Source organism: Dendroctonus ponderosae, unplaced genomic scaffold (assembly GCF_020466585.1).
Source record: "Dendroctonus ponderosae isolate FM_Combo_2020 unplaced genomic scaffold, Dpon_F_20191213v2 Dpon_F_20191213_6, whole genome shotgun sequence".
In the NCBI taxonomy this organism is placed as follows: domain Eukaryota; kingdom Metazoa; phylum Arthropoda; class Insecta; order Coleoptera; family Curculionidae; genus Dendroctonus; species Dendroctonus ponderosae.
Window position 1 is genome coordinate 666,571 of NW_026018814.1, and position 13,229 is coordinate 679,799.

Genomic DNA, 13,229 nt, shown 5'->3' on the forward strand with positions numbered 1-13,229 from the left:
ATTTTTCCGCTACTGATATTATGCCTCTTCTTGAAACGCTCTTCCCAACTTTTAGAACAAGCAAACTCTTTGTTTTTGATTTTACTCCCCATTTCTCTAGTATTTTCTTGCAGAACACTGCCACTTATGGGAACGTTTTCTAGTCTTTTTTTAAGTAAACCACTTAATAAGTCCCTTGTCAACCTTTTCACGTGCAGATAATTTTAACTTCCTACATCTAACATTTGTTTTGTCATACGCTGATAAAATGTTTTCTCTGTTTTTCCATATTGTTGCAACAGTAGACTTTCCAAGTGCTAATTCCTTACAAATGTCACTCTGCTTTACTCCACTTTTTATTTTGTTAATAATCTCGTACTTTTCATTTAGTGAAAAAGCTTTGCGTTTTTGTTTTTCCATTCTAAAACGATTTACATACATAACGCGGCAAAAAACAACAAGTCACTGCCTGTCGTGGAAGTTCGTTATAAACGGAAAGTTAATATACTAACCTAAAAAGTGATCGATATATCCGGAAGTTCGTTATAAACGGGTTCGTTATAACCAGTAAAAAATACGTTGGTCTTTATGGACGACGTTTCAATTAAAGGAAAAAAGTTAGTTCTAACCGAAAGTTCACTATATCCGGGTTCATTATAAGCGGACTTTACTGTATTATGATTTTTTGCGAGAAATCACTGCTTTTAAAGAGCGTTTTTCGACAATTTTAGTTCTGGTGGCTTTTGAGCAATCACAATCCTTAATAGACGATTTATTTCGTATTTTCACTCAAATGCTCGCACATTTCGCCTGTTCTTTCTTATTTCATATAGAGCAGATTGAAAATCTTCCACATAGCGTCCACCAAGTGAAAGTTTTCATTGAGCATATCGGCGTATAACCGCCGAATGTCGGCTTGTAGGCCCGGCCGTTAGCACGGAGTTTGGGCGTTTTTTAGACGTTTAGGCCTACTATGAGACTCTTCTTGTATCGGCCGTTTACCCAATGTTGTTGAACTTGAAAGGAAAAATATTGGCAAAAGCTTGCGGTGTCCCTTAAATGAGTTGAGCCGAAGGATTTTACTGAGAAACAACAAACATCGTTTCCTGTTGATGTTTTATCGCAATAAATTGGGTGTTTTGTTGGCTGTGTGAGAGCCAGCCCGTATCCCCTATTTCAATTAATTCCGCTTTAAATTAGCCGTTAAAAAATCTCAACTTATAAATATCTCTTACTTAATTCATGGGGTAATTTACTAAATTACATCGGCCATTATCCAATCGCTCTTGATACGTCAGTCGGAATGTTTCATCTTTTCGACAAGTCTATTATTAGTTGAGGAATCCCATTTAGATTTATTACTGTTTTCTTTGACCTATTAGACTGTATTATTCTGAAGGTATTAATGAAAATTCCGATCAGGGGAAATAAGTGGGCATTAAGAGCGGTTCTTGTCCATGCTGGTACATTGAGGAACGTTAAACGGCCGGATCGAAACTTTTAATGTGTTTATTATCAGCATTATTCTCGTTAGCACAATTCCAACTCATGGGAAAGTTGCCACATTTGTTGTGATAATTTCAAATTGCGTTTAATTAGACGCGTTTAACTCGATTAGTCATTGCGTTCAATTCATTCAAAACTTGTCTGGTGCAACGAAGTCTTTGCTGTTTAAACGGATGGCTTACCGACTGGTGAATGTTCAATTAAGCATTTATTTCCTCGACTATCAAACTGCCATCTGGTTGGCGTAATTTTCATTTTGGCGTAAATGGGACGCTTTATGGTCCATGTAATTATCTAAAGTTTTCACATGTGTTCCAAGTCTATTTCGACACACTTGTGAAGATTTTATTATTTCTTGAAAGTTCTGGTTTTTCTTTTAAATTTTACGCTTGATAATTTTTCAAAAGTGAGTTTGAATCTGCCAAAAGTTTGATCATAATAAATTTTTCCGAGTCCCCGTATCTTTAAAGGAAGCTTCACTTTGATTGTCTAAACATTTGGGTTTGAATCGCCCAAGTACTTTGATCAAATGAAATTTTTGAACTTTGAAAGTGCATTTTTTTGGGTAACGAGTCGCGCGTCTTTATGGGCGGTTTCTTCTTCACCACGCTGAATATTGAGTTCCCGTTTCGCCGAATCTTTAAAGGAAGCTTCACTTTGATAGTCTAGAAATTTGGGTTTGAATCGCCCAAGTACTTTGATCAAATTAAATTTTTGAACTTTGAAAGTGCACTTTTTTGGGAAACGAGTCGGGCGTTTTTATGGGCGGTTTCTTCTTCACCACGCTGAATATTGAGTTCCCGATTCGCCGAATCGTTAAAGGAAGCTTCACTTTGATTTTCTAGAAATTTGGGTTTGAATCGCCCAAGTACTTTGATCATATGAAATTTTTGAACTTTGAAAGTGCACTTTTTTGGGAAACGAGTCGGGCGTTTTTATGGGCGGTTTCTTCTTCACCACGCTGAATATTGAGTTCCCGATTCGCCAAATCTTTAAAGGAAGCTTCACTTTGACTGTCTAGAAATTTGGGTTTGAATCGCCCAAGTACTTTGATCATATGAAATTTTTGAACTTTGAAAGTGCATTTTTTCGGGAAACGAGTCGGGCATCTTTATGGGCGGTTTCTTCTTCACCTCGCTGAATATTGAGTTCCCGATTCGCCAAATCTTTAAAGGAAGCTTCACTTTGATAGTCTAGAAATTTGGGTTTGAATCGCCCAAGTACTTTGATCAAATGAAATTTTTGAACTTTGAAAGTGCATTTTTTTGAGTATCTTGTCGCGCGCTTTTATAGGCGGTTTCTTCTTCACCACGCTGAATATTGAGTTCCCGATTCGCCAAATCTTTAAAGGAAGCTTCACTTTGATTGTCTAGAAATTTGGGTTTGAATCGCCCAAGTACTTTGATCATATGAAATTTTTGAACTTTGAAAGTGCATTTTTTTGAGTATCTTGTCGCGCGCTTTTATGGGCGGTTTCTTCTTCACCACGCTGAATATTGAGTTCCCGATTCGCCGAATCTTTAAAGGAAGCTTCACTTTGATTTTCTAGAAATTTGGGTTTGAATCGCCCTCGTACTTTGATCATATGAAATTTTTGAACTTTGAAATTGCATTTTTTTAGGTAACGAGTCGCGCGTCTTTATGGGCGGTTTTTTCTTCACCACGCTGAATATTGAGTTCCCGATTCGCCTAATCTTTAAAGGAAGCTTCACTTTGATTTTCTAGAAATTTGGGTTTGAATGAAGTACTTTGATCATAATAAATTTTAGCAAATTCATTTTTTTCGGTGCCCCGTTACGCATCTTCATATTCTCCTGAAGCTTAAGTGATTTTGCATTTCTTTCAAAACACCAATAATTGGTCCTGTCTCAGTGCATCTCACAGAAAAATCCACAAAAGCAATAAAACGTGGATAATGGAAGCCTTCATGCGTCCATTACTCGGTTCAAGTCAGCTCACGTTTTTCCACCGCGGGACTTCAAGAACTGGCTTAGAGTTAGCGAGCGAGTGAAAATAAGTAGGAAAATAATGGAAAATGAGTCTGGAGCGTAAACCGCGCGCCTTACGGCAATGGAAAAATAATCTATGCAGCTTGGCGCCTTCTGGTCCGGAAGTGCATTTACCCCTTCTAGAGTGCAAAATCGTGCAGACATTGTCCGTGTCCAACAGGAAAAGCGAAAATAGAATAATTGCATTACGGAGCCCGTACGGGGGTCTCTCAATTAATCGCAGCTGTTCAGCCCAACGTAGATTGATAGATCAGCCCTTGAATGTGGCTTAATTCGTTGCTCTCTGCTCAGACGAGCTAAAATGCTGCACCCTAAAAACAACAACAGATTGGTCTTAAAGGCCTGCAATAATGGCGACTTTTTAAATTAACCTGGTAATTCAATAAAATTTAAGTGTTTTAATTTGGTGAACGTTGATGGATCGCAGGCCGCATTGTGGGCCCGACGTATTTATTTTACTTTGCTGGGGCTGAACCAGACTGTGCAGACGCAGCTTGTTAGTGAACGTTGTCGGCTTTTGTGGCTTGCTGAGGCTCATTTCAGACCAAATCCCCCATGAAACAGTTTTTTTTTTTAATAAAATTTTTAAACCGCTGCTCCCGAACTTTATGCCGAATAAACGGAATTTGTCTAGGGCAAACATGTAATATTAGCACTAAATCAAGCTAGTGGCCGAAGTGTAAACGAACAGTTTACAGCCACATTGCGTTAATGGAAATTAATTGTTTCTGTCACATTTACACATTTTATGTGAAGCATGTGGATGAATTGTTGCATGTTTTTTTCAGCTTAACGTTTTGTTTGATTGAAACTTTGTGCATTTTTCAGCGGCCTCAACTTCCAGGACTTGATGGTGCGTCAAGGGGCCATCGATTCGCCTCCGAAATGCCCGTTTATTCTTGGGTTTGAGTGTGCTGGAGATGTTGAGCAGGTTGGAGAAGGAGTCGAAGACTTCCAGGTAGGGAATCGTTGATTTTGCAGAGTGAGGCGATGTAAACGCCACTCTATTGGACATTATGGCTTTACAAATTGCTTCGCCCGTATGAAATCTTTCGATGTATTTTCGCAGGAAAATGAGTTTGTGTTTAAACTGCTAGGGCTCATAGAGCGGAAGTTCTTTCATCAGCCCTCTCCCCCCGAGTAAAATCGATAAAGCGTGTATATATAGAAAAACCATCTTGTTATGGTATGGTGGCGGCTGTGAATCGATATTAATTAATTTGTTATTGGGAAAGTCGCCTTTTCCTTCCACTTTATTCCAGTTGATTGGCATTTGCTGGCTCTTGTGAACGCCAGCCATCAGCCATAGAAAAATCCCCCACTGACTGAATATTCGGTGTGAATCACGAATGAAGCTATTTTTAGCAGCCGGCTTATGTTTGGTCTTTTCCCATTTTTTCCCCAATTAACTGGCCGAAGACGCTGCAATTATTCGCTCGGGCGCTTTTCCCATTTTTCAATAACTCTTCAAGTGAACCTGTTCATTATCTGCTTGTCAGTTTCTCGACTTGAGACTGTCTGGATGCTTCAGCCAGAGATAAGTGACTATTCAATTGGAAGAATGTTGGGACAATGGGAGGAATCGTATCATCCGGTTTAAAAGACGAATTGCTGGAATAGTTTTCGTCGTTAATTAAGGAGATTTAAAAGTTGCGGATCTGTGGGGGAGATTATTTCCCCCCGGGCTGAGGGAAAAGGATTTTCGAACGCATTGACTTTAGTTGATTAACGATTTAGTCAATTAGTGGGAGTTTAATGGGATTCTGCAGTCAAACAGTCCCCTATTCTTCTGAAGAATGCTTCAAAGGAAAGAAGGTCTGCAAAAAATTGAACTTGAGCTGCGGTGTAGCGGCGTTTTTTATCGAAGAGTCTTCTATGGATTGCCAAAATTTCACCTTGCTACCGGCTCTAGATTAGCAGTCACGATTTTTTCAAATATAGAGTGCATTTGAGCAAAAATTCCCATTTTTGGACCAAAATTTAACAAGACGGCAAAAGTCAAAACTTATTACGATTTTAATGAAATTTTCCGTGTTTTTAGATTATTAGCTCTAGATTAGCAGATACGAGCTGCGGTGTTGCGGCGTTTTTTAAAATTCGTAATTTTTACCCCGAGCCGGCGAACGAGTGAAACTTTACGGTTTGTAGAAAAAGTCTTAAGTTCAATGCGTACGAAGTTTCACTCATTGGGGACTCCATTGGAGATCTTTGAAATTTTGTCTTAATAAAGGTTTTTTTCAAAGGATGCAGCTCTGGTTCTAAAAATCTACAACTCCTTGCCTTGAGTGTCCAATGCGTCCAAAATTTCACTGGTTTCTGACTAGCGCTAGAGTTTACTGAATTTTTGAAATTTTACTTTAAAAATTGCCTTTTCAAAAGATGCAGGCAGCCTTGTCTCTGAAAATTCATAACTCCTTCGCTGGAGCCGATGAATGTTTGAAACTTTGGACATTTACAGAAAAAAACCTTAAATTCGATGCGTCCGAAATTTCATTCTTTTGTGACTGGCGATAGAGTTTTTAGAAATTTTGAAATTTAACCTTAAAATGTTTTTTCCTTTAAGGAAGCAGTCATGTTTCTAAAAATTCATAATTCCTATCAAGGAGTAGATATTGGCCTGAAACTTGGGACATTTGCAGTAAAAGCCTGAAGTTTAATGCTTGCAAAGTTTCACTCATTTGTGACTGGCGACGGAGTTTTGCGAAATTTTGCCATAAAAAAAGTTTTTTCAAAGTTTAGCTCATTTTTGACCTGCGATGGAGTTTAACAAAATTTTGAAGTTTTTCCTTAGAACCTTTTTTTAACTCATAGTACTAGAGTATGTAAACACCTGAAACTTTGAACATTGATTTTAAGAAATTGCTCCAGATTAATGCATACGAAGTTTCACTTAATTCTCACACGCCGTTGAGTTGTGGAAAACTTTGAAACTTTTTCAGAAAATGAGCAACTTTTCGCTCACAAATTGAAAATTGTATACATTTTTGAAAAATTGGGAAAGCCACGCGACGCATTGCGTGCATCGGTAATAATTTGCATTCCCCAAACTGCTCCTGGGAGTGTTTATGCCTTAAAAACGATTTTCTAGCCATTTCCTTTATTCACCATCTTTTTTTAGCACGCACAATTTCTATACTTGCGGTTGATTTAACCTTTGCTGACGGTGATGGTGATTAACCAATTATTAATTATTCATCCGAGTTTGGCGAATTGCTTGATAAGAATAACGTAAATAGAAAACTTGCCATCAACAGATTTGAGTCATTCTTATTAATTTTAGCAATAAACGGAGCACTTAGTGATAAAATAAATGGCATAGAAAAAAATCACAATCTTTCTTGGGGTCATAACCAGCTGGGGAATCTTCACTAGAAGTCATAAAGCAGTGATTGATAAGGACTCTAATGCGTTGCTTGAAATGCGCAATTTTGCCTTCCTCAATTAAAGTAAGTTTTACCAAGGGGTTGAAGTTATATACTGGATGTTCTGGAGGGAACGAGCCAAGGGATTTATTTCGACTTTCCAAACATTCCGAATTGTTTTTTTATCATTCAATAGATTAATCCGTTTAATCTCCCATTGAGCAATCAACGCGAGTTTCCCAATGTTTTACCCACAATTTCCACGGAACTTGAAAAGTAATGAAATTTTCCGTTGTTATTGACATCGCAACCAACTCCGGCTTTGTTTCCCTGCAAAATCAATATTTACGTACACCTTTGTTGGCGTCGTTTGACTCGAAATGCGTCCCTAACGTGTATTTGCGATAGAAGGGACGTTAATTGAGTCTTGCTGATTGAGCGAGTTTTAATTGTTTGCAGCTGAAAATGTATTTTTTCCCAGGTGGGAGATCAAGTGGTCGCCCTGCCCGAGTACCGAGCTTGGGCTGAATTGGTGGCAGTTCCCTCCAAGTACGTCTACAAGCTGCCCAAAGGACTTTCCTACTTGGATGCTGTCACCATCACCATGAACTACACGGTCGCCTATATTCTGCTGTTCGAAATCGGCGCTCTTACTCAAGGAAAATCCGTTCTGGTTCATTCTGTTGGTGGTGGAGTGGTAAGTGTTTATGCAAAAAAAAAATTGACAAAAATTGACCGTTTTTGAGGGGTTTATTGAGTCAAAAATACAGTTAAAGCGCCGAATTTTTCAAGCATGGAGTGCGCTTGGACTACAATCAGGATTTAATGCGATTTGAACAAATTGTTCCAGTTTTAGAGGTTCAAGGATCGTCTACAGCCTCTGATCGTTTCACGTTTCTGGGCGATATTCGGATTTGGGTAGTTTTGGGTGAAAACGCCCATTTTTTCACCTACATTTTCCAAGTTGCCAAAAATTATAATTTAGTGCGATTTTAATCAAATTTTCCGTGTTTTTAGCTGCAGGAGTCTGCTATGGACTGCGAAAGTTTCAACTCGCTACCGGCTCTAGATTAGCAGTTACGATTTTTTCAAATATAGAGTGCATTTGAGCAAAAACGCCCATTTTTGGACCAAAATTTAACAAGACGGCAAAAGTCAAAACCTATTACGATTTTAATGAAATTTTCCGTGTTTTTAACTGCAAGAGTCTTCTATGGATTGCGAAAGTTTCAACTTGCTCCCGGCTCTAGATTAGCAGTTACGATTTTTTCAAACATAGAGAGCATTCAAGCAAAAACGCCCATTTCTGGAGCAAAACTTACCAAGTCGGCAACAGTCAAAACTTATTACGATTTTAATGAAATTTTCCGTGTTTTTAGCTGCAAGAGTCTTCTATGGACTGCGAAAATTTCAACTTGCTACCGGCTCTAGATTAGCAGTTACGATTTTTTCAAACATAGAGTGCATTTGAGCAAAAACGCCAATTTTTGGAACAAAATTTACCTAGACGGCAAAAATCAAAACTTATTACGATTTTTATGAAATTTTCCGTGTTTTTAGCTGCAAGAGTCTTCTATGAATTGCGAAAGTTTCAACTTGCTCCCGGCTCTAGATTAGCAGATACGATTTTTTTAAACATAGAGTGAATTTGAGCAAAAACGCCCATTTTTGGCACAAAATTTACCTAGACGGCAAAAATCAAAACTTATTACGATTTTTATGAAATTTTCCGTGTTTTTAGCTGCAAGAGTCTTCTATGGATTGCGAAAGTTTCAACTTGCTCCCGGCTCTAGATTAGCAGTTACGATTTTTTCAAATATAGAGTGCATTTGAGCAAAAATTCCCATTTTTCGACCAAAATTTAACAAGACGGCAGAAGTCAAAACTTATTACGATTTTAAGGAAATTTTCCGTGTTTTTAGCTGCAAAAGTCTTCTATGGACTGCGAAAATTTCAACTTGCTACCGGCTCTAGATTAGCAGATACGATTTTTTCAAACATAGAGTGCATTTCAACAAAAACGCCTATTTTTGGAGCAAAATTTACCAAGACGGCAAAAATCAAAACTTATTACGATTTTAATAAAATTTTCCGTGTTTCCAGCTGCAAGAGTTTTCTATAGATTGCGAAAGTTTCAACTTGCTCCCGGTTCTAGATTTGCAGTTACGATTTTTTCAAACATAGAGAGTATTCAAGCAAAAACGCCCATTTTTGGAACAAAATTTACCTAGACGGCAAAAATCAAAACTTATTACGATTTGAATGAAATTTTCCGTGCTTTTAGCTGCAAGAGTCTTCTATGGATTGCGAAAGTTTCAACTTGCTCCCGTCTCTAGATTAGCAGATACGATTTTTTGAAACATAGAGTGCATTTGAGCAAAAACGCCCATTTTGGGAGCAAAATTTACCAAGACGGCAAAAATCAAAACTTATTACGATTTGAATGAAATTTTCCATGCTTTTAGCTGCAAGAGTCTTCTAAGGATTGCGAAAGTTTCAACTTGCTCCCGGGTCTAGATTAGCAGTTACGATTTCTTCAAACATAGAGTGCATTTGGACAAAAACGTCCATTTTTGGAGCAAAATTTACCAAGACGGCAAAAGTCAAAACCCATTACGATTTTTATGAAATTTTCCGTGTTTTTACCTGCAAGAGACTTTTATGGATTGCGAAAATTTCAACTTGCTCCCGGCTCTAGATTAGCAGTTACGATTTTTTTAAACATAGAGTGCATTTGAACAAAAACGCCCATTTTTGGAGCAAAACTAACCAAGACTGCAAAAATCAAAACTTATTACGATTTTAATGAAATTTTCCGTGTTTTTAGCTGCAAGAGTCTTCAATTGACTGCAAAAGTTTCACCTTGCTACCGGCTCTAGATTAGCAGTTGCGATTTTTTCAAACATAGAGTACATTTGAACAAAAACGACCTTTTTGGACCAAAATTTACCAAGACGGCACAAATCAAAACTTAAAATGATTTGAATAAAATTTCTGTATTTCCAGCTTCAACAGTCTTCTACGCACAATTTCAATTTGCTACTGTCTCCAAATTAGCAATTACGAACTTTTCATTGAGAAAAATTGTCATCATTTTCATGATTTAAGGTGTGCTGGCTAAAATGCTTTTATCAGCTTATTTACCGGCTTAAATGTCTTATAAGCTTGGGCTACCTGAACTTTTTCGATGGATTTACGCGGTTTTTCGATCATCTAGGTGAGGCTCTGGACGGTAATCTGAAAATCCCATCAAAGAACTCGGCTTGACGAAATTACCCAAAAATATCCATCGATTCGCCTTTTTTCACTTAAACTCATTGATACATTTGCGTTCAATCGCTCTTTGCTCTGCTTCTGCTTTGTTGAACATGTTAATTCCATAAATCTGAGCGCACAAAAGCATTTTACATCAACGCGTCCGTCCAAAGATCGCACAATAAAATACGCTCAGCATTTTATTCATTTTCCTAAATGATTAATGTGCCTACATTGTGTCATCTGGAGATTAAATGTTGAGCCTGATTTACATTGAAATGCGTGAAATTTTGGGTGTTTCCAAGGAATAAACCGATAGGAGCATATGGAATTTTTGTGTGAAATAACCCAGTTGGGTCTATGTTCATTGATTTGCCACCCAATGGGACTTGGAGGACATTTTAGGACATTTTAGGACATTTGGAGGAAAATGTACCTAATGGTTTACGAACAGAACGGAAACGGTTACAGTTGCGCCTGGTTAAGAATTCATTCTAGCAAGAGCAGATCGTTTGGACATTTTAACGACAATTTCGCAGTGTGTGAAATAGCAGAAAACTGATTGTTTTTCCAGCCAAAACTTGGCCTGATCAAGCCAAACGGCAGCGAGGGATTTTTTCCGGTATTGCGTTAAACACAATTAAAATCCGCCTTAAATTATCCACTTAAGGCCAGAGACGCTCCTTGTCACTCAGCATCCAATTAACAGCTAATGGAGCACTCAATTAGTCCCAATTTTGGGCTAATCGGTTCTTGGGCTTCCTGTGAAACTCCAGCCAACGTCCAAAGTAAACGATGGTGAAACTCCGTATTGCAAGAAATGCTTATTGCGCCAAACGCTGTCGTTACTATGTAGCGATTATTGGGTTGCATTTTTTTGTTGGCGTGTGCAATCGGAGCTTCCTAAATACCGCAATTTGCTAATTACCGGTGGGTGATTCATGGCCTCTTTCCATATGAATACAAACACAAACTCGTACATTTTAAAGCACCGAAATGGGATTTTTATTTATAATTTGCCGTAGCCGAGAACGTAGTAAATATTTATTGGCTCGTAAAGAAGGTAGCAGGATTAAATTTGCCGCTGGCTTGGGCCGCACGAATTGGGGTAACTTTATGGCTTTTTTCACCACTGAGGAGGACTATTGCCTAATTTTTTTGCTACTAATGTGGGCTTGATATAAAATTGGACGCAAATCTAATGGTTTTATTGCCGGAAAGTAGTCTAGGACGACGACCTAAAAGCGCAAAAAATGAACGAGTTTCTCTTCACAAAACAGCTAAAACTCTTGAATGTATTTCCCTGAAGAAGCCATATTCCAGGGCGTTTTAAATGGTTCCACTTGACTGGAAACCGCATATTACTTAAGAGCAATTCGCACGAATTAGACGCACTTGCCAAGCAATTTGATGTGGAAAGCCGAAATGTTCTATGTGGATGTCTATTAAAATAACAGTGCCATAAAGACGGCGGGAGTCCAAGAAATTTCCCTCAGTTTCGGCTTATTAAACGGGCAAACGATCAATACGGGATAAAGCGGGACTTTTTGCGTTTGGAAACTTTGCTCGCTTATTAATAATCCTTCCTGAGTTTTAGATTCATTTAACCGGTTGGAGATGAAATTCGAAGAACCTTGCCAAAGCCGCAAAAAGAGCAGGACAATTAGTGATTTGCGGCATCCATGGATCCCCATCCTGTTTGTAGTGGCTTAAAGGTTTACTCAAGCGTTTCAAGTCGATGTGTTTATTCAATTTAATCTCGTTTAAGTAACTGCAACAAAGTTGCAATGGAAAGAGGTTGCGTTTGAAATGGCACCGCATTTTCATGAAACCAGCATAAACTTTACATTGGCTGATTACCCAAAGAAACGCCCATTAAATGAGTCAATTTCCCCAACTAGGGTGGCTGAGTGAACATGTAGATGTAGAAAATGATTTTTTTCGGCGCTTTTCCCATCAATAATGAACAAATATTGTAACTGACTGGTTTAGGAAAAATCTGGCGATTTAGCTCAATTTTCGAAAGCAGGTTTTTTACTCAACAGTGCAAAAAGTGTTCAAGTTCCTACTCCAAACCAATGAAGAAATTATTATTATGTTGAACTGTTGCCGATTAAAATAGGATCATAACGGGTTGTGGCGCAATAATCGAAAAGAACAAAGAATGCGCCGACACTGCAACATTGTGCCATTGAGTGAGCACGATCCAAAGAATGGCCAGACAGGCTTTTGGGGACATTTTTCCGATTTACGTTGCGTGAATCCTGCCAACGAAACCACCATTTAAACCCAAATTGCTGCAATCACGGGAGTTCCGGTGTTTTTTGCCAGTTTGATGGCGAAAAGCTGTTTAGCTCTGCATTCTATTTGGTTTCATTTTTCCATTGTTGCGATGCATGCGAAAGTGCAAGACGGGCAAAATAGGGCTGGGTAATTAATACTGTGTCTTAAGACACTTGTGTGTTGATGCCGCTCTGTGGATGTGCATGTGCTGCGACACTTGGGCGCTTAAGACGCGGCACTTTGAACAACACTTTTTACACACAACACAACACAATTTAATCTCATTCAAGGGGGCAGACTTCGGATGGCAGTTCGTGAAGGCCACGCGCAGTTGCCACATGGTTTCTGACCCTCTCGGCAGGGATTATTTACGTTATAAAGCCGCACGAACGAAAGTGCTCAAAATACTTGTCTACTGATTCCACTGAAAAAATTTTAGTTTTTTCAAAACAATCGACCCCCACCTTTCCTTTCGATGTAAGAAGGGCAGAAATATGCATTTACAAAGTGTTTGGGTCAAAAATGAGGAAATCGTCGGATAAATATCGTGTAGGCCCAAAATGTCTATTAATTCAGATCTGAAACTTCTACCATGCTTTTTAATGAGTTCGATGCATTTCTTGCGTTCGTGAGCTGAAAATGATGTAAAATTTGAAACATTTTGAGAACATTTTCATTTTTTCAAAAAATCGACCCCCACCCTTGGAAAAATTTCAACCAAAAATCAAAATTTCACATGCGTGTTTTTTGAGCTCAAACGCTTCCATTCGACGTAAGAAGTTCAGAAATATGCATTTATAAAGTGTTTGGAGCAAAAATGAGGAAGAAATCGTCG

The 13,229-nt window shown here is 38.4% G+C and overlaps 1 protein-coding gene across 1 annotated transcript in view; it reads left to right on the forward strand.

The window, feature by feature from the left end:
- The window catches only part of LOC109542324 (synaptic vesicle membrane protein VAT-1 homolog-like), a 30,293-nt gene that overhangs the window by 5,451 nt on the left and 11,613 nt on the right, over positions 1-13,229 (forward strand). Inside the window, exons 2-3 of the mRNA XM_019911513.2 lie at positions 4,323-4,452; positions 7,338-7,553. Of these exons, the coding sequence (XP_019767072.2) occupies positions 4,323-4,452; positions 7,338-7,553 (346 nt within the window). The remainder of the gene's footprint in view (positions 1-4,322; positions 4,453-7,337; positions 7,554-13,229) is intronic.